Genomic DNA, 25,470 nt, shown 5'->3' with positions numbered 1-25,470 from the left:
ATGACCCAGCCAGTTTTGGCAACCAGTGGCTTGGAAAGGATTTTTACTATTTCGGTGAAACGATCCTGGTGTTGGATAGATTGATGCAAATAATGTGAACAGGTGGATCCTCAGGAAGTCCAGACATTACCGTCGACCACCTAACTGCGCTGTTTGACTTCTGTTTATTTGGTGGTCAAAGCTATTTGGTAAGAGGCTGTGTGTGATAACTATTTGTAGAGGACTTCTCTGGTTTACGTCACACTCTTGGAGCACCCTTTTTAGACCGATTATGGTTTTGTCACCCATTGGCCACCCTAAGAGAATTGGTAATAGACTCACAAGGTCTCTTGAATGTTTGCACATTTTAGATTCACTTTGGTGTGAAGTTTTTTATTTTATATATTTTGATTATATGTTATGTTTAGTGCTGCACTTATTTTACTGAATAAGGCGGTTCTAGCACTTCTGAAGGTTCGGGACATCCTGCTTCTGAAAACACGCCAGGACTGTATAGAGAGCTTCTAATTTGTGTGGCGACACAGGGATGGAGCTTGGAGTGTAACTTTAGTTTTTAGCCACTGGAAATGGTCTCCTGCACCCAAGAATCTGAGGTGTAAGTATCCACAAAGGCTAACCAATGTCTTCCCTACTTTGAAAAGTGGAGGCGCACCTTCATGCTAAATATTTAGTTAAAGGAAGACTGTAAACAGTGGGTGCATTGAAATCACATCTTAAGAGCCCTAAAGGAGCTTAGATTGGGGACAGAACTAATGGAGGATATAGGCTGTTCCTTGCGTTTTTTTATGGTGGTGAGCACAGCATCAATAATAAGATGGTCAATGAGATTTGGAGGAATGGCAGAAGACTGCTACTTCTCAGGTGTAGGCTTGAGAGACTCTGCATCAGACAGTCTCAATGGCTCAAAAATAAAAATGGGGTAACTGTCACAAAAGCTCAACAGAATGGAGAAAAGGCAACTATATATATAATGTGTGTGTGTGTGTGTGTGTGTATATGTATATATAATGTGTGTGTGTGTGTATATGTATATATGTGTGTGTGTGTGTGTGTGTGTGTGTATGTGTGTGTATATATATATATATATATATATATATATATATATATATATATATATATATATATATATATATATATATATATATATATATATATATATATATATATATATATACACAGTGAGGAAAATAAGTATTTGAACACCCTGCTATTTTGCAAGTTCTCCCACTTGGAAATCATGGAGGGGGTCTGAAATTGTCATCGTAGGTGCATGTCCACTGTGAGAGACATAATCAAAAAAAAAAAATCCAGAAATCACAATTTATGATTTTTTAACTATTTATTTGTATGATACAGCTGCAAATAAGTATTTGAACACCTGTCTATCAGCTAGAATTCTGACCCTCAAAGACCTGTTAGTCTGCCTTTAAAATGTCCACCTCCACTCCATTTATTATCCTAAATTAGATGCACCTGTTTGAGGTCATTAGCTGCATAAAGACACCTGTCCACCCCATACAATCAGTAAGAATCCAACTACTAACATGGCCAAGACCAAAGAGCTGTCCAAAGACACTAGAGACAAAATTGTACACCTCCACAAGGCTGGAAAGGGCTACGGGGAAATTGCCAAGCAGCTTGGTGAAAAAAGGTCCACTGTTGGAGCAATCATTAGAAAATGGAAGAAGCTAAACATGACTGTCAATCTCCCTCGGACTGGGGCTCCATGCAAAATCTCACCTCGTGGGGTCTCAATGATCCTAAGAAAGGTGAGAAATCAGCCCAGGACTACACGGGAGGAGCTGGTCAATGACCTGAAAAGAGCTGGGACCACCGTTTCCAAGGTTACTGTTGGTAATACACTAAGACGTCATGGTTTGAAATCATGCATGGCACGGAAGGTTCCCCTGCTTAAACCAGCACATGTCAAGGCCCGTCTTAAGTTTGCCAATGACCATTTGGATGATCCAGAGGAGTCATGGGAGAAAGTCATGTGGTCAGATGAGACCAAAATAGAACTTTTTGGTCATAATTCCACTAACCGTGTTTGGAGGAAGAAGGATGAGTACCATCCCAAGAACACCATCCCTACTGTGAAGCATGGGGGTGGTAGCATCATGCTTTGGGGGTGTTTTTCTGCACATGGGACAGGGCGACTGCACTGTATTAAGGAGAGGATGACCGGGGCCATGTATTGCGAGATTTTGGGCAACAACCTCCTTCCCTCAGTTAGAGCTTTGAAGATGGGTCGAGGCTGGGTCTTCCAACATGACAATGACCCGAAGCACACAGCCAGGATAACCAAGGAGTGGCTCTGTAAGAAGCATATCAAGGTTCTGGCGTGGCCTAGCCAGTCTCCAGACCTAAACCCAATAGAGAATCTTTGGAGGGAGCTCAAACTCTGTTTCTCAGCGACAGCCCAGAAACCTGACTGATCTAGAGAAGATCTGTGTGGAGGAGTGGGCCAAAATCCCTCCTCCAGTGTGTGCAAACCTGGTGAAAAACTACAAGAAACGTTTGACCTCTGTAATTGCAAACAAAGGCTACTGTACCAAATATTAACATTGATTTTCTCAGGTGTTCAAATACTTATTTGCAGCTGTATCATACAAATAAATAGTTAAAAAAATCATACATTGTGATTTCTGGATTTTTTTTTTTTGATTATGTCTCTCACAGTGGACATGCACCTATGATAACAATTTCAGACCCCTCCATGATTTCCAAGTGGGAGAACTTGCAAAATAGCAGGGTGTTCAAATACTTATTTTCCTCACTATGTATGTATATATAATATAATATATTGAATGTAAAAGTGGTGTGATGAGCGCAAAGTATTGTATAGATGAGTGAACAATATAACAAAATAAAAGTTTACGATCCTCTAATCTAGAGGAAGAATAACTCCAATCACCATGCGATGACGTGAGATATGTGCTAAACACAAAACGTCCAATGAAGTGATAAATGTGAAACTAAAAAAATTAATTAAAAAATGTGAACAGTTGAATGTCCCAAATAACATCAAACAATGAAGTGATTCGTGTGAACGTGCTGGCAGCGATGGAGTGATCCAGTTGTATAAGGTGAACAATGCCCGATGATCGGGCTCACAAAGCGCTTACCTCCCTCACAGGGAAAAACAGCATCGAAATCCCCAGCTGGACTGTCCCACAGCTTCTCCAATGAACGATCGCCGTCCTCTCGATTGTCCTCTCGATTGTTCTCAGGCGCGTGTCCTCACCTCTGTGTGTGGTTCTGGTCTTCTCAAAGATGGCGACTCAGTATCACAGCAAACACAGGATGATGGAGGAGGAAAAAAGGGGGGCTCCAATAGTGTAGTAATTCTCACGAATGTTTAATAGATAAAAAAGTTTGCATGCATAGCAGAAAAGCTTTCAGTAAAACAAAATGACATGCAGCAGTGGTACGGACGAGATGCCGCAGCACTTCCGGTATTGCTAATTACGCCTTACGCGTTGCGTCACGTCACGTGACTTCATCAGAGGCTGGGGATTGGTTGAGCCCGCTCTTCTTAAATAGAGCAGCGAACGGAAGTTCAAAAGCGGCCATTTTTAATGCTGGATGCCCTTAGGCCGGGACGCGGCCATTTTGGATAAGGGAATACACACAGCAATGTTTAATAAGGAGTTGGCAAAAACATAGCTCAAATATAAATCCAAATGCACTAGCATATTGATCGATGTGTTAACTGGACTTGATTATGAGCTGCAAAGAAAGGGGAGGGGATTGCACATATAAACATATGGTTATAAAAGTGTATAATAGGGAGACCAGAGCATAGCGTGAGCACGGAAGGTCACTTAACCGTTCTAACGGTAGGTCCCAGTCTGTGCTAAATCTGATACGGGAAGAAGCAATAAGCTTCTCATATGTATAAAATTACATGATAAAATAATAAAATACATAAAATATACTGTGTAACAATATAATATATTAATATAAAATGGGTCGCCGCCCAAAATAGGTAATGTAGATGTGAGATATAATAAAATCCACCCTGGCTCAAAATAATTTGCCCAAAATCGCACAACCTGATATATGCTGGTTGCCATTGAATATGGGGCAGGCAAGGAGTGGAAAAATATTTTTAAAAAAATATTTAAAAAATTTAAAAAATATAAACCGAAGTGTGGCTACATCTCATCCTTTACAATAAACTACAATGTAACACTACTTAGAAATTACTAAGAAAGCAATTGACATCAAAGTCCACATTCAATCCATCAGGTACCAATGAATGTAAAGTGTGTATCCATTGGGATTCTTTTTGACTTATCGTTCTGACTAGATGTGACCCTCTCCATGGTTTATTGTACTTATCAATAGCCCAGAAAGATAAATGGCGTGGATTCTTATTGTGGACTTGGTCAAAGTGTCTACTAACATTGTGTTTATCACAACCCTTTAATATGTTTTTAATGTGTTCTTTAATCCGAACCATTAAAGGTCTTTTGGTTCTACCTACATATTGTAGATTGCATGTACACTGTAAAACATATACCACTCCTTCTGTGTGGCAACTAATAAAATCTTTAATTGGATACCATACATTGGTATGGGTGGCCAAAAATTCTGTTCTCTTCAATTGAGGCCCTTTTGCATGTAGGCATGCAAAACAATACTTGCAAGGAAAAAAGCCTTTTTTATTAAAAAAGGTATATCCACTCCTGGGGGGAGGGTCAACTACATTTTTAACCAACATATCTCGAACGGTAGGAGCTCTTTTGTAGATAATGTTGGGTTTAGCAGGTAGAATTTTCTTGAGATGTTTATCTGCTGTTAATACATGCCAATGTTTTTTAAAGAGTTTCTCCACATCTTTATATTGGACATTGTAATCCATAATAATAGCTGGTGCTTCAAAATTCCGTTGGGGTTTAGTGCTCCCTTGCAGCATACACTTCCTATCAAGTCCAGCGACAACTTGAATTTGTTGCTGGATAAACTGTTCCGGATATCCTTTCTTTTGGAACCTTTCCCCAATAAATTCAGCTTGGGTGAGGAAATCAGTCTCCTTAGTGCAATTGCGTTTGATGCGGACTAACTGTCCTTTCGGTATATTCCATAACCACGATTTGTAATGGCAACTTTTGAGAGATAAGTAACTATTGGTGTCTACGCTTTTAAAGTGTGTTTTAGTTATGAGTTTCTTCTCAATAATCATAATTTCCAAATCTAAAAAATTCACCATAATGTTACTGATGTTTGTCACCAATTTAATGTTTTGATCATTGGAGTTAAGGCCTATGAAGAATTCTTCCAACGAATTTCTGGAACCATTCCAAACAATCAGCACATCATCGATGTACCTTTTGTACAGGATTAATTCTGGTGGGGTGTTGGAATACACTGCCTCTTCTTCCCACTGTGCCATAAACGCATTGGCCACTGATGGGGCAAATTTAGCGCCCATGGCAATGCCTGTTTTTTGGTTATAAAATGTTTGGTTATACCAAAAATAATTGGATTTCAAACAGAACTCGAGGCATTTGATCAAAAACTTTCGTTGTTTACAGACTAAAGTGGTGTAATTCTTCAAAAGCCATTTAGTTGCACTACACGCTTGGTGATGTTGCACAATCGTGTATAATGATGACACATCAGCGGTGGCTAATAATGTGTTACCTTCTGAGACTGGTATTTCTTCTAGTATTTGAAGGACATGTTTTGTGTCTCTCAAATACGACTTTGTTTGCTGCACTGCTGATTGCAAGAAATGGTCCAAATACTGGCCCATCCTTGAAGTCAGGGAATCGATCCCATTAACGATCGGTCTGCCCGGAGGATTAATTTTATCCTTATGAATTTTCGGGACGGTATATATGACAGGAATTCTGCAAGTTTCGGGTAACAAAAAGATGGCCTCCTTTTTATTCAAAATTTCTTTTTTCTTGCCTAAATGGATCAAATGCTTTAATTGTGATTTATAGTTAACAATCGGATTAGCCAGTAATTTCGTATATGTGTCCTCATCTTGAAGTTGTCCAAGGAGTTCCTGATGGTATTGTTCCTTGGATTGGACCACAACTCCTCCCCCTTTGTCCGCGGGGCGAATTACAATATCTTTCCGTTTTTTTAGGCTTTGAATACCCCTTTTAATATGTGGGGGGTCTGAGGCTTTCTTTAATTTCAAAGCTTCCAAATCTTGAAGCACTAGTTTTTTAAAAACTTCAATATGTTGGCCATTGCTGACCTGTGGATTAAACACAGAGTTATTTCGAAGAGTGCTGTGTTGTACCATGTCCATTTCTCTGGATGTGGGTAGTTGACATTTCACTGAATTTCCTAGGAAGTATTTTTTAATATTGACTTTGCGGATATATTTTTGGATATTAATGTATGTATCGAATTTATTTAGATTTTTTACAGGTGCATGTTTGAGACCCCCTTCCAACACCACCAACTCATCAGTGGATAGTGTTTTACCACTTAAGTTGAAGACTCCCTCCCCTTTTCCAATCTCTTTCTTTTGGGATCTCTTCCCCGCTCTGCATCCCCGTTTTCTTCTGGAGTACGGATTGCTCTTTCCTCCCTTGATCTTCTTGGGGACCTGTATAGTTCCTGAGTTTTCCTCGGGGGTGATTGGTCCACTTGCGTGTGTCTCCTTGGGGATCGATATGTTTCCTGAGGGGGTCTTCTTGGAGACCGATCCCTCCGATCTCTGTCTAAAAAAGACCTTTGGGGATCATGATGGTATTGGTGTGTTGGATAGTGCTGTTCCTGATAGTGTCGTAGGGGCTCATAATGATTGTAGGTGGGAATTGGACTCCGTTGTGGATGATTGTAGTAATGATGGTAATAGGGTGGAGGATTAGGAGGCGGTGCATGATACACCGGTCCTCTATTATCCCTATACTCTCTCTCCGAATTGCGGCGATTCCAATTAGATTTTTTAAAAGGTTTTTTAAAAGGTTTCTTCGATTTATTATGCGGTGTACGATGGTTTGACTCTTCCCTATTTTTTTGGTGATATTGTTGTTCTTGTTCTGGTCTTACTATCACTGGTGCTTTCGTTTGCCAACCCATATGTTGAATCGGTCTGCTTAAAGTGGGATCTTGAATTTGTACTTCTTTCTCAGGTGTAGAGTATGTAGATGTAGGTGGAAAGGCTGTGGTTTTAGCCTGCCACTTAAAAACCTGATCTGCTGCATAGTCAGAAATATCTCGTTGATATTTTTTGGTTTTCCTTTTTTGGGCTTCTGCATCTTTGGTAGCTAAATTAGTATTCAATTGGGCTGCCAATTTTTTAAAATCAGCTGAATCCTTGAAAGGCTCCAATTTGACTTTGGTTTCTTCTATTATCGCATCAATATTGCGTACCCTTTTTTGTTTGCGTTTTAAAAGAAAGTGGATATCATCTAGACTTTTATCATTGAAAAAATGAAACCATTCATCAATCGATTGCTTATCCAGGAGGCCATCGTTGGGAGGGACATCCCATCTGAGCCTTCTGGGAACAATTTTCTCTTTAATGTACCTATCAAAGGTATGAATGTCCCACCATAGATTGACCTTTCTTTCCATGTTATGAGCCAATATCCTAAATTGGCTATTCAGGTCAGTGTCCTTATGGTGGTTATTAACATTAAAAACCTCATCCAGGTCCACCTGGCGGTGTTCCATGTAGGAAAGTGCTTCCATAGCAGCTGCTCTAGTGATTGTTAGAATGAGGTGGTAAGTGGATAAGGGGGGAACTAAAGCGCTGGCTATTACTAACCAAATGAGATGAAAATGTGCTGGCAATCAATACCTTAAATCATGAAACAATGCAGCTCAAATCAAATTGGTGCTAACAACAAAAATAGTGAATGTAAAAGTGGTGTGATGAGCGCAAAGTATTGTATAGATGAGTGAACAATATAACAAAATAAAAGTTTACGATCCTCTAATCTAGAGGAAGAATAACTCCAATCACCATGCGATGACGTGAGATATGTGCTAAACACAAAACGTCCAATGAAGTGATAAATGTGAAACTAAAAAAATTAATTAAAAAATGTGAACAGTTGAATGTCCCAAATAACATCAAACAATGAAGTGATTCGTGTGAACGTGCTGGCAGCGATGGAGTGATCCAGTTTAATGGTTCGGATTAAAGAACACATTAAAAACATATTAAAGGGTTGTGATAAACACAATGTTAGTAGACACTTTGACCAAGTCCACAATAAGAATCCACGCCATTTATCTTTCTGGGCTATTGATAAGTACAATAAACCATGGAGAGGGTCACATCTAGTCAGAACGATAAGTCAAAAAGAATCCCAATGGATACACACTTTACATTCATTGGTACCTGATGGATTGAATGTGGACTTTGATGTCAATTGCTTTCTTAGTAATTTCTAAGTAGTGTTACATTGTAGTTTATTGTAAAGGATGAGATGTAGCCACACTTCGGTTTATATTTTTTAAATTTTTTAAATATTTTTTTAAAAATATTTTTCCACTCCTTGCCTGCCCCATATTCAATGGCAACCAGCATATATCAGGTTGTGCGATTTTGGGCAAATTATTTTGAGCCAGGGTGGATTTTATTATATCTCACATCTACATTACCTATTTTGGGCGGCGACCCATTTTATATTAATATATTATATTGTTACACAGTATATTTTATGTATTTTATTATTTTATCATGTAATTTTATACATATGAGAAGCTTATTGCTTCTTCCCGTATCAGATTTAGCACAGACTGGGACCTACCGTTAGAACGGTTAAGTGACCTTCCGTGCTCACGCTATGCTCTGGTCTCCCTATTATACACTTTTATAACCATATGTTTATATGTGCAATCCCCTCCCCTTTCTTTGCAGCTCATAATCAAGTCCAGTTAACACATCGATCAATATGCTAGTGCATTTGGATTTATATTTGAGCTATGTTTTTGCCAACTCCTTATTAAACATTGCTGTGTGTATTCCCTTATCCAAAATGGCCGCGTCCCGGCCTAAGGGCATCCAGCATTAAAAATGGCCGCTTTTGAACTTCCGTTCGCTGCTCTATTTAAGAAGAGCGGGCTCAACCAATCCCCAGCCTCTGATGAAGTCACGTGACGCAACGCGTAAGGCGTAATTAGCAATACCGGAAGTGCTGCGGCATCTCGTCCGTACCACTGCTGCATGTCATTTTGTTTTACTGAAAGCTTTTCTGCTATGCATGCAAACTTTTTTATCTATTAAACATTCGTGAGAATTACTACACTATTGGAGCCCCCCTTTTTTCCTCCTCCATCATCCTGTGTTTGCTGTGATACTGAGTCGCCATCTTTGAGAAGACCAGAACCACACACAGAGGTGAGGACACGCGCCTGAGAACAATCGAGAGGACAATCGAGAGGACGGCGATCGTTCATTGGAGAAGCTGTGGGACAGTCCAGCTGGGGATTTCGATGCTGTTTTTCCCTGTGAGGGAGGTAAGCGCTTTGTGAGCCCGATCATCGGGCATTGTTCACCTTATACAACTGGTTCACTCCATCGCTGCCAGCACGTTCACACGAATCACTTCATTGTTTGATGTTATTTGGGACATTCAACTGTTCACATTTTTTAATTAATTTTTTTTAGTTTCACATTTATCACTTCATTGGACGTTTTGTGTTTAGCACATATCTCACGTCATCGCATGGTGATTGGAGTTATTCTTCCTCTAGATTAGAGGATCGTAAACTTTTATTTTGTTATATTGTTCACTCATCTATACAATACTTTGCGCTCATCACACCACTTTTACATTCACTATTTTTGTTGTTAGCACCAATTTGATTTGAGCTGCATTGTTTCATGATTTAAGGTATTGATTGCCAGCACATTTTCATCTCATTTGGTTAGTAATAGCCAGCGCTTTAGTTCCCCCCTTATCCACTTACCACCTCAATATAATATATATATAATCTCCTGTCAGAATTTGATTTCTTGGCCATTTTTCAGAGAATATGAATAATGGCACAAACTCTTCTTTAAAGGGGTTGTAAAGGTTTTTTCTAAATTGGGTTCCTTTTAAGCTAGTGCATTGTTGGTTCACTTTTCCTTCAATTTCCCTTTTTTAAATATTTTTTTTCTTTATCTGAATTTCTCACTTCCTGTTCCTCCTCTGTAAGCTTGCCCCCATCTTCTGAACCATTCTGACTGGGGTTTAGTCAACGTGCTCGCCCCCTCACTTGGGACTGCATCCCTGCGGGGAGATGGTGTGTTCACTGTGTTTGGCCATTTATTAGCAATCAACTGTGTTTACTCTTTTTAAATTATAATGGCAACAAACTACCAAAATTATCCTGATCAAAAGTTTACATACCCTGGTGATTTTGGCCTGATAACATGCACACAAGTTGACACAAAGGGGTTTGAATGGCTATTAAAGGTAACCATCCTCGCCTCACAAATGCCACAAAGTATCCCGCTTACAATACTCCAAACGGCACAGACGAGCCTCAAATCTTCGGGCACAAAGTCATTTGGAGTGATGAGACCAAAACTGAGCTTTTGGCCACAATCCTAAATGCTACATTTGGAGAGGAGTAACACGGCCTACGATGAAAGGTACACCATTCCTACTGTGAAACACGGAGGTGGATCGCTGATGTTTTGGGGATGTGTGAGCTACAAAGGCACGGGAAATTTGGTCAAAATTTATGGAAAGATGAATGCAGTATGTTATCAAAAAATACTGGAGGAACGTTTGCATTCATCAGCCAGGAAGCTGTGCATGGGACGTACTTGGACATTCCAACAAGAAAATGATCCAAAACACAAGGCCAAGTCGACTTGTCATTGGCTACAGCAGAATAAAGTGAAGGTTCTGGAGTGGCCATCTCTGGGGAGATCTCAGACGTGCAGTTCATGCGAGACCAAGAATTTACAGGAACTGGAGGCTTTTACCAAGAGGAATGGACAGCTTTAATCATCTGAGAAGATAAAGAGCCTCATCCACAAATGCTACAAAAAACTTCAAGCTGTCATTGATGTTAAAGGGAGCAATACACGGTATTAAGACCTGGGGTATGTAAACTTTTGATCATGGTCTGTGGGTAGTTTCTGTTGCCATTATAATTTTAAAGAGTTGATTGATAATAAATGGCTTCAGCCAAACACTAATCATGGATGAAAAAAGTTTGGGTTAATCATATTCTCTGAAAAATGGCCAAGAAATCATAAATTATGCCAGGGTATGTAAACTTATGAGCACAACTGTGTATGTGTGTGAGATATATAGATGTGTGTGTGTGTGTGTGTGTGTGTGTGCGAGCGCACGCACGCGTGTGTGTATTTATTGTATATCTCTATCTATTTCTCTCTATTTTTTCTTAAAGCGGGGGTTCACCCCCAAAAAAATTTTTTTAACATGACATTCAGCCGAGTTGTCAGAATGACAATCGGCTGTTTTTTTTTTTTTTTTTTTTTTTCATTTCAGTGCCGTACATACCGTATTTTAACCGCCGCTTCCGGGTATGTAAGCTGCGGGACTGGGCTTTCCTAATTGATTGACATCCTTCCGACCGGCGCATACAGCGCGCCACAAGTTGCCAAAAGAAGCCGAACGTCGGTGCGCGGGCGCGTAATAGAGCCGACTCGCAGTCCGGCTTCTTTCGGCAACTTGTGGCGCGCTGTATGCGCTGGTCGAAAGGATGTCAATCAATTAGGAACGCCCAGTCCTGCAGCTTACATACCCGGAAGCAGCGGTGAAAATACGGTATGTACGGCACTGAAATAAAAAAAAAAAAAACAGCCGATTGTCATTCTGACAACTCGGCTGAATGTCATGTTGAACATATTTTTTGGGTGAACCCCTGCTTTAAACCATTTTATTTATACAGATTATTCTTTGGTTATAGAATCCATGTGAAGAGACTCCCTCCCCCTATTATAGTACCTATGCTTCTGTCACTTCTTGGTCCTCTTAATGTTGTAAACGAAGTGCAGTTGGGGACAAGCTGGCAATGCTTCCCCGGCAACATATGGACAATGCTAAAATGCCTACTGATCAGACCATTTTGTATATAATGCCATAAGGGGATTACTATTCAGTAGGCTGCATGTGCAATCCTGTTCAGAGCTTGAATTGGAGAAGAATAGGCATAATATGCTGCCATACATCATGGCTACAAAAGATAAAGCTTTTTGGTGTATTAAATAAGAGATTTTTCTTAGTCATGACCACTGAGCGATAATTGGCTGAAAGGCAACATATGACGTGGAAGAGATCCTTGCGTCTGCTGCTAAGCCGTACCCCTGTTTTGTTGGTAATCTGATCGGAGAACACCTGTTGGTGGTGCAGAAAATACCATTCAACCCAATGTGACTCCAATATTATTGTTCCTAACTTTGTATTAAAAGGGGGATTCTTGGTTCACAGATCTATAATTGTTTAAAGGCAATCTGTATTAAGAGGCTTATGGCTGCTGCCTCTGTTAATCTTGTTCTGAAAATGTTCGTTGTCTTGGCGGTTATGAAGTCCAATTTGTATAGTTCCAGGTCACTGACTGGCTGGCTTCAATATTGTCTGAGACCCTAACATGGAACATAAAAAAAATTAAGTCTGTTCTCCTCTGCTGACCAGTGACAGAAAGTACTGAAGTCACGGGATGAGCATTATAGCCACTCGCTTGGTATTTTCAGAAGTGCTTGATGCCCGACTCTCTGGCTTTACTCTGCTCTACGTGCAAAATGACAAATATCATGCTGTGTTTTAAATTGGACACAATACTCTTCATTGGATTGTTTCCTGGAACTGGCCTTTAAGATGTTTTTGTTTATTATTACAGAACCTCTATGACAGCATAAGGAATGAGCCATTTAAGATCCCAGAGGATGATGGGAATGACCTCACACATACTTTTTTTAATCCGGATAGAGAAGGTTGGCTCCTCAAACTCGGTAAGTCTGGCTGCCATGGTTTGTGTATAGCAGACATGATCTAGCCTTGCCTTCTTCTGTTTTCAGCTTCTCTTCTCTTACAATCCCACCACATGACTCTGAGCCATGTATGAAATGATTCTGTCCAGTTGAGCCCCACAAGTAACATAATCACATTTTTTATCAGTAATCCGTGTTGACCAATGGGTATTGGCCTGATGATGGAATACAGTATCCATTCATCTTTTTTAATATGTAGGCTTTGAAGGGGAATGTCTCAAACGAAGAACAATTTACTTCTGTGCTCCCTTCTTTTTTGAGACCGTTAATCTGCCCAGGGTTCTAAAATGTGGTCCCCCCTCTGATTGTTGTCCTGTGTTATAGACTATATGCAGCACATGCCTGGAACTGGCCTTCATAGATTACCATTCTTGTTCCAGACACCTAAAGATTCCAGGATAACTGCAGATTTGCTGATTTTAAAATGTTATGTTTTCCTATACGTGTGAATTCAGCAAATTATCTGCAAATGCAGTCCAGTAAAAATTAAGTAAGGAGCTCTGTAAGGCCCCTTTCACACAGCTGGTTTGTTGTGACTTCCGGATTCCTGACTGGGTTATGCAATTGGCATCGACTGCTCAGCTCATTTTAAACAAATTTCGGGCTGAAAGCGATCGGTGCCGATCGCACACAGCGATTTAGGTGTGGTTCAGGGACATATGTCCGAGCCTGGATGCAGCTAATTGCTCCTGAGTTATTCTGGGGGTGGATCTCTAACTCCCCCCCCCCCCCCCCCCCAGTTCTGTTCAGCTTCCCTGTCTAGGTGTCCGATTTGTAGGAAGCAGGCAGTACATTGGATTGGACCTGGTCTGCATATTCACATGGCTTAGCAGTTTGTGGAAATTAGTATTTTCAACTAAAATGCTCCTGTATGACAGTGTAAAAGAGTATCCATCCAGTTGCTATGTCATACACAAATTTCCTGCAAGTAAACAAAGTCCTTTCTTTTTTCATACAATACAGGACACATGTCTTTAATCACAACAGAAGACTTGCATGCTCCACCTTCAGGTAATTGGAAGCTGGCAAAGCCACTCAAAGCTTTAGACACTCGCTTATATACGTATTTGAGGAAGTGTCTAAAGCTTTGGGTGGCGTTGCCAGTGTCAATCAGGTGGAAGGTGCAGCATGCAAGTCTTCTGTTATGATGGGACATTTTTATGCCAAATTGCGATTTTTTTTTTTTTTTTCCCCAAGCAGTTCACATACGTTCGTTTTTTTTTTTTTTTTGGCCCCTCCCACCATGTGATCCTCAAATTTTGGCTAGTGTCCTCAAGTGATGGATGCATCTCTGTAAGAGAAAAAATAGTATTGATTAAAAGAAACACTTATAATTCTTTTACTATTGGCGGCAGCGTGTGACATTGCTTTGGATCAGTCTGATCAATATTTGAAAAGACTGAATTTTAACGTGTATCCTCACAGGGTGACACTGTGGATACAGCAATAGCAGTGTGCCATCGTCCCGATAATGTGTATGGACTAGCTAGAAACTAAGAAGGATGGACTTTGAAGCCTCACGGGTAGATAATGTAAAAAATTAAGGGTTTTTATTGTAAGGAATTATTAAACCTTTTATACATCTAAATATGAAATCCGTATCAACCATAAAAATTGTATACTGTTGGAAGTGTGATTGGAACCTGTGTGCGTGCCGTTTAATAACATTGATACGGATTTTATATGTATAACCGTTTAAGGTTTTTTTTTTATTGTAAGAAATTATTAAAACGGTTATACATATAATATCCGTATCAATGTTATTAAACGGCCCGCACACAGGTTCCAATCACACTTCCAACAGTATACAATTTTTACGGTTGATACGGATTTCATATTTTGATGTATAACCGTTTTACTTTCTTACAATAAAAAAAAAACTTAATTTTTTTACTTTACCCGTGTGCCTTCAAAGTCCATCCTTCTTAGTTTCTAGCTATTCCATACAGTCTGATCAATATTCCTATCGCACATGTTACTGGCAGATATGGCTGATAAATGGGTGGGTGCTGCAGCAATTACCAGTTGGGTCCTGGAAACGTAAAAAAAAGTGTACATACTCGCCATCACACAATGGATCGACAACTTCCGTTTTTTTTATGTAAGAGATGACATCCCAAAGAAAAGTGCAACGTTTCGGAGTCGCGCAGAGCCCCTTCGGACGGAAGTTGACGCTCCATGGTGTGCTGGCGTGTATGTATGATTGCTTTGGATCGGTGTGCCTACTGATTTTGTACTGTGGGGACTGTATCCGGACCCCGCGTCAATATGGGAGCATGGCTGGGCTGTAAGCAGATGATGCAGATAACTTTGAAGGATCAGTAAGCAGGCACTGGATTTTTGGGATCTTTATTCACCTCTTTCCCAGCTGCCTAATTAGTGCAGTCTGGCCTGGAGTGGATGCACTACTAGGACAGCTTTATGTGCAGGGTTGTGGCGGTTCTTAAAGTGGTTGTAAACCCTCATATATACCCAGTGAAGTGACCTGGCCTCAGGTGATACACAGGGATGAAACAAATCCTTCCACATAAGTTGTACCCGTTTTCATCTACAGCCGTCATTCAAACTTCAGAATTTACACAGGATCCCCCATCTCTGAAAAACAGGGGGCAGAGAGCTGAAGTTATATCAGTGAGGAGAGCTCTGAGAGCCAATTGGAGGGAAGCCCCTCCCCCCCTTCACCATAGCACAAAGGAACAGACTTGAGTCTGTCAATCACAGGCTGTGCCCTCCCCATCACCATTTTTCTCTTGGTGTCAAGAAAAGTAATCCGAAGTGACTCGTGCTTATAAGCATATTTCAGGTCTGCGTTTTACATCCACTTTAACTGTGACACTATTAAACCTGCCTGATTAACTAGCATTTTGGTGCCATCTTGTCCCCTCACTGCACATGCATGGGGACCATCTTGGGGCACCCACACATGCACAGGACTTGCGTGGACACGTGTACAAGCGCGTCCACCATTTTAGCGACTACTGTGCATGTGCTGGTTGCATTTTGTTTTCCAGGCACACAGACCGGCAGCAAGTTAGAGGATTTAAGGGCCAGTTCACACCAGACACGGTTCCTTTCAGTTCCTTGCACATTTCTTCTGCACTAAAAATGCATGCACAGTGTTTTACATGTATTCCAATGGCTCTAGTTGGCTCTAGTTCACACCATGCAGTCAGTTTCCGGTGCAGAAACTGACTGGAAACTGACTGCATGGTGTGAACTAGAGCCGTTGGAATACATGGAAAACACTGTGCATGCATTTTGTGCAGAAAAAAAGCACACTGAACGGAACTGCGTCTGGTGTTAACTGGCCCTGAATGTAAACAAACCCTGACATATGTTGCACAGAGAGGCTAATTGAGTGTATTGAAATGTTAACTCTCCCAACAGTTTGGTGCGTTAATGATTTAAAATCTCAAATGTACTTTGCTACAAAAGTGATGTTATTGCTAAAAGGGCAAATATTCTAAGACGGGTTTCTTTCCACGTCCTGTACATGGCTCCTACCTTATTTTTGCTCTGCTGATTCTCTTATTTAGTACTTGAATGCGCTAAAAGTGCACTGTGCCTAGTGGATGTGTATGAACCTTGATTTCCACCTTTTGTTTATGTGACTTATTTTTCCTTTTTTCTCTTTATCCTCACTTGCCTGCCTGCCCTCCCTATCTTGTGTGCACCTTCTTTTTTTTCCCTGACTTTCTGTTTTTCATACCTTGTGTGCTCCGCCGCTGATGACATTTGCTCTTCCGTCTGCTCACAATAATTGCTCAGGAGGTAGGTGTTACACTTGACCCTCATCCTAGTTTTCATGTAATAACACGGTGCACATTTTGTCCAGTGATGGGTGAATTACACATAAAACCTGAAATATGTTTGCAATAAAGGGATCCATCATTTCAACTGATTGCTGGAAAATAGTTTCTTCCACACCTTTGTTGTTGCATTGTAGCCTGGGGTTGTTACTCTACAACTGCCCACCTTATACACACAGTAGTTTTTGTTATGTATGGAAAGCTTAATTGGGAGTCTTAAGGCATTTTTATCTAGTCCTGAAAGTATTAAGCTTTGGTGTTTTGCGATGGTAACGTGCAAATTTCAATCTAAAAGGATCTTCAGTTTGCACCCCCCCCCCCCCCCCAGGGTAAAAGTGATCCAAATATGTATACAATCCCCTCTCTGACAACCTGTTTATCCCACCTTCCCTTTTGATCTAGCACTGCAGCTTACTTTAGTTTCATTGGCTGTTGACTCTTCTGGGAGTGTCAGATGCCTGTGTCTTCCTGACAACCTGCTAAATCACCGCTGAGTTTTGTAGTGAAATGGGGGTTGGTAGAAGGAGCCATGGCATGCAGCAGTAGACACAGGCATTGGACCCTTTTTAGAAATGTCAAATATCGAAGAGACGGATAGGCAGCAATGCTGTAACGGCCCCCGCAGAGGCCCCTATGAAGCTGTTCTCTTGCATGACCCCTAAATCTGTAGCTCGCTTATGAGCATTACTAGATTACATGATTATTTTGAGCGAGAGATAAAAAATTTTTTTTTGGTGCCATGAATATATAAAAAAAAAAAAAAAACTTTCGTTCTTGAACGCCCTAATGTGATTAGGTCACATTAGGTAGTTCAAGAACGGAAGTTTTTTTTTTATTTTTTATATTCATGGCACCAAAAAAAAAAGTTAATCTCTTGCTTAGGCAGCCTCAATCAAACTGGCTAATTTTGAAGGCTTGGTATGCATGGTATTGTCATAAAGTGTTTGGGGATCTGGGTCCTGCCCCAGGGGATATGTATCAATGCAAAATAATTTTTATTTTTTTTTTAAAAAACAACTGTTTTTTTTCCCTCGGGAGCAGTGATTTTAATAATGCTTAAAGTAAAACAATAAAAGTGAAATATTCCTTTAAATTCCGTACCTGGGGACAGTCTACAGTATGCCTGTAAAGTGGTGCATTTTACCCTGTTTAGAACACTCCCTGCAGAAAAATGACATTTCTAAAGGAAAAAAGTAATTTAAAACTGCTCGTGGCTATAATGAATTGTCTGGTCCTGCAGTACACTTCAGGTCTGGTATGGATATTAAGGGGAACCCTGAGCCAATCTTTTTTTTTTTTTTTTTAAATGGCTTGGGGTTCCCCCCAAAAATCCATACCAGACCCTTTTCTGAGCACGCAACCTGGCAGGCCACAGGAAAAGAGGGGGGGGACTAGAGAGCGCCCCCTCCTGAACTGTACCAGGCCACATGCCCGCAACATGGGGAGGATGCTTTGGGGTCCAAAGCACCATGGCCCCATGTTGATGGAGACAAGGGCCTCATCACAACCCTTGCCCAGTGGTTGTGGGGGTCTGCGGGCGGGGGGCTTATTGGAATGTGGAAGCCCACTTTAACAATGTGTAATGTAACAACTATGTGAATTTGTACTCTGTACCCCTACCATTTGACAAAAAAAGTGTAAAAAACACAGGAGACCGCTTGGGACAAGTCCTTTATTAAAAAATAATAAAAAAATTCCAGCGATGTACATCTATTCTTAACCCGAGGAGGATACAGAAAAAAACGCTGCCACGATCCGCCTTCATGGGATGTTCCTGTTGAATGATGCTACACCCGTCGTGACAGCTCTTAAATAGCACCCGCCCCCTCTGACACCACGGGGGTTTCCTGCGGTTCCCCATGGTGTCACAGGTGACCCCCCCCCCTCTGATGCCATGGGAAACCCCTGTGGTGTCAGAGGGGATGGGGTCATCTGCGCACGTCACAGGTGGCCCCGCCCTCAGCTATTTAAGAGCTGTCACGGCAGGTGTAGTGTCATTCGACGGGAACCTACCATGGAGGCAGATCGCGATGGCTTTTTTTTTTTTTTATCCTCCTTGGGTCGAGAATCGCTGGCAAATCTATTTTATTTTAAATTTTGGATCGGAGTTTCCCTTAATATTCAAACCAGACCCAAAGCGCCTGGTAATAGACTGAGTGGGAACGACCCATGCCGGGTTTTTTTCAATGATTTTTATCTGTTTTGGGGGACCCTTTTTTTCCTTTTAGAAATGCAATTTAGCTGCAGGGACTTTTCTAAACACGGTAAACATGCGCTACTTTGCAGGCATACTATACACCCCCCCCCCCCCCCCCGGTACAAAATTTCAACTTTTTTTCATTTTTTTTCACTGTATTCATTCTTAAAATCGCTGCTCCTGGAAAAACTTCAATTTTTTAAAAATGTTTGCATTGATACATGTCCCCTGGGGCAAGACCCAAGGTCCCCAAATACTTTTTATGACAATAACTTGCATATTAACCTTTAAAATTGGCACTTTTGATTTTTCACGTTTGTGTCCCGTAGACTTTATTGCCTGTTCGCATCTTCTGCGGGGGGTGTTCGGCTCATCCCCTATTGGCTACAGCAAATACTGTGCTTATTTTGACATCACTACAGACCATAATATCTATTTATTACAGTATTTAGCTGTCAGAACCTCTTCTGGCTCCTGAAGCTCTGTCATTTGACAATGCTAATGGCAGAAGATGGGGGGCTTAGGTTTGATTTGGCTAGAAATCGGTCTTGTGCAAGGTCTGCAGACAAATGTGGAAGCTGGAGTGTGATTCTAACTCTAATCTGTGAGAGCCTCCATGCTGGAAGCAGACCATTCCTCCCTAAAGGCGCATAAACACACCAGAAACCCTGCTGAAACCTTCCAGTGTGTTTTCCATGCCAATAAAAATGGCAACTATAAAGACAAAATTGTATTTAATTAGTCTTCTAGTAAACTTTTTTGCTTTCCTACACTGGTATAAGTTAAACGCCATTTTCCAACCATTAACAAATTCCAATTGCTAATGTTCAGTCACATCATAATCATCCAGTTTTAATGATGGATCCCTCCTCTGCAAGTAGTTATGCTTTCTTTATAGTGCAATACTTTTGCATCACTGCAAAATGACTAATTCCAGAAATTAGTACCTTCATTCTAGACTGTGATTGGATAAGGTAGTTCATTTGTATGTGTGTGTGTGTAACATTGCACTGACTTGAAGGAAGGTCAGCACCAGTCTATTGTACTCATCACTCCATTTAGAAAATTGTTAACTCACTTTTTGGTTTGGGTCGGGTCACCACACGTGGTGTTATATGTGAATGTTCACGTTGTACGTTGCAGTGGCATGAAACCACAAGGTGTAGTTGGATCACAGCAACTCTTGCAGCTCTGTAAAATAAGTGTTGACTTTTCTTCTATCACCCCCCCTCCCTTCATTTCCTGTTGTCTTGACAGGTGGGCGTGTGAAGACATGGAAACGGCGCTGGTTTATCTTGACCGACAACTGCTTGTACTATTTTGAATATACTACAGTAAGAGCATGGTTTTATTTTTAGGTTTCCTATAACCGTATATATTTATATTCTTTCTTGAGAGAAACTTGAAGGTTTCCATTTCCGGACTGTCATGTTAAACCTTTTGACCTCTACAGTTAAAGGGGTTGTAAAGGTTCATTTTTTATTTTCTAAATAGGTTCCTTTAAGCTAGTGCATTGTTGGTTCACTAACCTTTCCCTTCAATTTCCCTTCTAAATGTTTTTTTTTTTCTTTGTCTGAATTTCTCACTTCCTGTTCTTCAGTAAGGTGTTCAGTAAGCTGTTCTGAATGACTTTCCACCGCTCAGATGATGGTGGAAAGCTTACTGAGGAGAAACAGGAAGTGAGATATTCAAACAAAGAAAAAAAACATTTAGAAGTGAAATCAAAGGAAAAGGTAAGTGAATCAACAATGCACTAGCTTAAGGGCTCTTTCACATGGGCGGCCCATTCAGGTCCGCCTGCCAGTTTTTTAGGCGGACCTGAACTGGCGCTCTGTGCTCCTCTATGGATGTCAGCGGTGACATGCCCGCTGACATCCGACCCGCCAAAGTGTGACGAAGGAAAACCCTTCTTTTCCATCCGTCTATCGGATCGGGTAAACACGGACAGGCGGTCCGTGTTCATCCGATCCCCCCATAGGGGAGAGCGGAGAAAAGACAGGGTGGTCCCTCCACAGTGTGCGGGGACCACCCTGTCATCTGCCGGCTCAGCGGGGATCAACGGAGCGATCCCTGCTGAGCAAGCGGAGGTTCACGGGGTGGATCATTACTGACTCCCCCCGTGTGAAAGTGGCCTAAAGGAAACAATTTAGAAAATAAAAGACAAACCTTTACAACCCCTTTTAAGTCACAGACCCAGAATATGCAGTTCAGGACTATTTATTTTTCTCTAACTTTATTTGCATAGTTATATGGGACAATGTGTCAGAAAATATTGGTGGGTCAGCATTACAGCCAGGCTGATGTTTGCCTTGCATTGGCAAAGCACAGGTTGAGTTTAATCTTTGCTTCTTTCATCTCTCTTGGTCCAGTGATTATTCAGGGGTTTGGGCAGGAGTGAGTTTGTTTTAGAGCATCTTATTCTGCCAGGCATTAAAAAAAAAAAAAAAATATAATGCATGACAGATGTGTGAGATGCATCTAAATGTACAATGTATATTCAAACAGAATTTTAATGAAGGCACACTTTTTTTAAATTTAATTAAACGAGGTGTTTATGGAGTAAAAAATGCATACATAGTCAATAAAAGGATCTGCATACATGGGTCACGGTACTGTCATGCAGAGCAAACTTAACATTCCGAACATCCACAGCAAGCTTCCTACAATAAATGAAGGCACACTTAGATCAGATCTGTATCTGCATTTGTATAAGTAATGACCGCAGAAAGCTAGCAAGAACAGTTCTTCAGATGTAATGGGATCAGCGCTGTTTACTGGCATAAATTCAGAGGTTGCGTGCATAACCATTTCTCACTATTCAAGGTAAGTTTTTTTGGTTTTACGTGTGTCCTCACAGGGTGACACTGTGGACACAGCAGTAACAGTGTGCCAACGTCCCGATAATGTGTAGAGACTGACTAAAAGTTTTACTTTAAAGGCACACAGATAGATAATATAATTTTTTTTATTATGGAAAATTGTAAAAACAATTATACATGTACAAATATCTGTATCAGTGTTAAATGGCCCACATGTGGGTTATCGTAGCATTTACAACAATACACGGTTATATTTGCAAGACCAGATGAATACAGTAATAGGTAATTTTCTGTTAATAAGTTTTTGATACCTATTACTGTATTCATTGGGTCTTTTAAATATAACCGTGTATTGTTGGAAATGCTACGATAACCCATATGTGGGCCATTTATCACTGATACAGATATTTGTGCATGTATAATTGTTTTCACAATTTTCTATTTTTTTATTCCTTCATAGTACAAAAAGAGCAAATAATCGCTATTGTAAGGTTTTTTTTTTTTTTTACTGTGTGAAAGTAATATTTACTGTAACGATTATTTTCTCTTTTTGTACTATAAGGCTACTTTTACACGAGGCGGACTTCTGCCGGCTCATCGGGAGATCTCTCTGCTGATCTCTGCTGAGCCGGTGGATGACAGGTCCCTCTCTGCTCATTGAGCGGGAGGGGCTTGTGCAGCGCCGATGTCTCCTATAGAGAGATCTGATAAAAACGGACAGCATGTCTGTTTTCATCAGATCTCACCCGATCCGCTATGGACGGATGGGGGCGTTTCGCCATGCGTCTGATTTTTACGGATCGGGTCCGATGTCAGTGGACTTGTCTCCGCTGACATCTGATGCTCCCCAGGATTGCATGGAGCGGCAGTTCAGGTCCGCTGACAGGCGGACCTGAACGGTCCAACCGCGTGAAATGGGCCTAAAGGGCTAATTGTTTTTTTTTTTGTTTTGTTTTTTACCCCATCATGTTACTGGCCGATTAATTGATTTATGAAAATAGTAATCGATTAATTCCATTGTCGATTAATCGATTTTAGATGTTTTAGCCCTATGTGGGTATATAATGGCTAATGCATGTGCCATTGATCCATTTGGGTATGAAGCCTCCCTCTTGAACAGATTGCACATCTGTTCTCTTGTGACTGCAGTGCAGGTCTTCGTTAACGCCTGGACCCAAGGCAAATACTTGGTTAAAAGCACATAAGTGTATGGTGTTTGTTTTTCCTGCTAATTCTTTTTAGCTGGGCTTGTGATCCAGACATCAATGCCATAAAGGACAGTAGAGCCTGCAACCTCTTCTGCAGCTTTCACAACCACAACAGGGCCTAGACACAGGACCAGCTTGCTGATTGGACCATAAACAAGAAGCAGCACACTGATGAGACCATCCTTGTGCTCACTCTGTGCTCTCCTTCTGTTCTCATGTTTGACAGCAATGTGTAATGCTGCAGTCTGATTGCTGCTAGTGGCGGTACTCCCATTCCCTAAAAAGGTGCAAAGCAAGCTGCGCTACAATACAATGATTAAAACTAATAATAATAAGTGATTGAAACACAAAGAAAAGTCTATAAAGACAAGTCCAATAGGGTCTTGGAGGTGTCAGCAGAAATATTGAATCCAAATTTTCACCACAAAGCACTCGTGATCCACCACCGTAAAGATTTTGTGCTTGCCAGAAGCAGGTTGAAAAACAGCCTATATGCGCACAACTGCAGGTGTCAGTCAAACTCCTCCGGCTCAGACAATTGCTGGACACTGGATAAATGGCTAATATTCAGGGATCACCACCATTCCACCCAAAAGATGTAAAAAGCTCACATAGCGTAATACAGTTAACCATAAATATTTATAAAAAAATACAAAATGTGCACTTACAATTTGTAGGTAAAAACAGGCATAATAACAAGGGCGTTCGTGTAAAGAAGCTGGCCGGCATACGAGCGCCCGTCCTTTTGAGATGACATCAGCACGTCTATCCTGTGTGTGTGTGTGTGTGTCTGTCTCCCTTTTTTTTTTTCTCCTTCCCTATGTTTTTTTTTTTTTTTTTTTAATACATGGCTGCACCAATTGGTGTTGCCTGAACTTCTTCATATTTAATTTGTAAGATTATCGATTTGTAAGTTCATTAGTAAATGTCATTGTGTCTGGGTTTCGTCTATAAGAAGAATTGTATATTTTTAATGCTAAGTTTCAGCTGTGACTATTTTTGCATAGTTGCATTGTCCAGCTTGGACCAGTGTAACTATCCATGTTCCATACCTTTCCGATCCCATGGAAACAGGAAAATCACTGTACAAGGCATTCGCTTGGTTCTGGGTTTGGCGCTGCTGAAACACATCAAAATGTGTGCAAAAAACATGTACAAAAAGATTAGTGGGACTTTTTAGGTGCTATAGGAATAAACAATAATTCACTACATACAAAAAAAGTTGTCTTTTATTTATTTACTAGTCCCACTAGTCTTTGTATATCTGTTTTAGAGCTGCACGATTAATCGCGGAGAGAATCGCAATCTCGATTCTCCCCACCCGCGATCTCCCCGTGCGATGACCCGCGATTCTTCTGTGTTCACCGCTGGTTCCACGTAGCCAGCGTGGAACGCAAATGGCGCCGATATCGAAACCGACGTCAGCAGCCTGCGCCGCTGGATGGATGCCTGAGCTACTCTCACAACAGTAGTTTGTATCTATGCGCCACCCAGTGGTTGCCGGCGGTACTGCTTCTGATGTAATAATCCTTCTCACAGTTCTGTACAACTGTGTGTATCCATGCGCCACCCAATGTTTGCTGGCAGTACTGCTTCTGATGTATAAAAAGAGAGACCAGTGATATGTCTATAATGTTAAAGACCATATAACTCCTATGAAAAAAGCAGAATCAAAGTTTGATTCTGCTTTTTTCATAAGAGTTATATGATCTTTAACATTATAGACATATCACTGGTCTCTTATTTTATATATTCATATTTTCAGAAAAATCACAGGTTTATTTATTAATTTTTTTGGGGGGCGGAGCTTCTGGCAATACATTTTTGAGAATCGTGATCTTTAGTCTAAGCAAAAGAATCGTGATTCTCATTTTGACCAGAATCGTGCAGCTCTAATCTGTTTTCCAAGGAATGTGGTGCTGATAATGTACTCACCAATTGAAAAAAACATCATTGTGCAAACGTATTGTGATTCAAGTGCAACAGTGCCATGAACTTGATGACTCACAAATCTACTAATACATGTGCACTGGTAAAAACCTGTGTCTTTCATGAATCAATAAAATTAACATATCCTCCTAAAGTGTAAGAAAAGGTACAAGACCGTGACCAGTATGTAAATTGGAGGCAAAAAAAGTCTGTCCACCCTGGTGGAAACACTGTGCCAAATCTTCACCACCTCTGATGATTATATGCGCTACAGACTGACCTTCAAGAGTGCTGACCAGATCACGTTGACCCCCTTATATCACATAAGCAGGTCATACTGCACTTGTTATGATGCTCCAGTAAATGCCATCTCCAGGGGTACTTTATTGCTCCTCAATAATGGTGCCCAAAATGGCCAGCTGACTACTCTGATATAGGAATTGCCTCTGCTCTACCAAGCTCTGAACCAGCATGTGTTCCCTTAAAGCGGATGTGCCATGGGAAAAAAATATTACAAGCCAGCAGCTACAAATACAGCTGCTGACTTTTAATATTAGGACACTTACCTGTC

The 25,470-nt window shown here is 40.8% G+C and overlaps 1 protein-coding gene across 1 annotated transcript in view; it reads left to right on the top strand.

Annotated features, from left to right (window-relative positions):
- Positions 1-25,470, top strand: part of CYTH2 (cytohesin 2) — an 80,723-nt gene that overhangs the window by 50,199 nt on the left and 5,054 nt on the right. Inside the window, exons 8-9 of the mRNA XM_040325691.1 lie at positions 12,787-12,898; positions 20,201-20,277. Coding sequence (XP_040181625.1) covers positions 12,787-12,898; positions 20,201-20,277 — 189 coding nt within the window. The remainder of the gene's footprint in view (positions 1-12,786; positions 12,899-20,200; positions 20,278-25,470) is intronic.

Source organism: Rana temporaria, chromosome 10 (genome assembly GCF_905171775.1).
Source record: "Rana temporaria chromosome 10, aRanTem1.1, whole genome shotgun sequence".
Lineage (NCBI taxonomy): Eukaryota > Metazoa > Chordata > Amphibia > Anura > Ranidae > Rana > Rana temporaria.
This window is presented reverse-complemented; position numbering and strand designations above follow the sequence as displayed.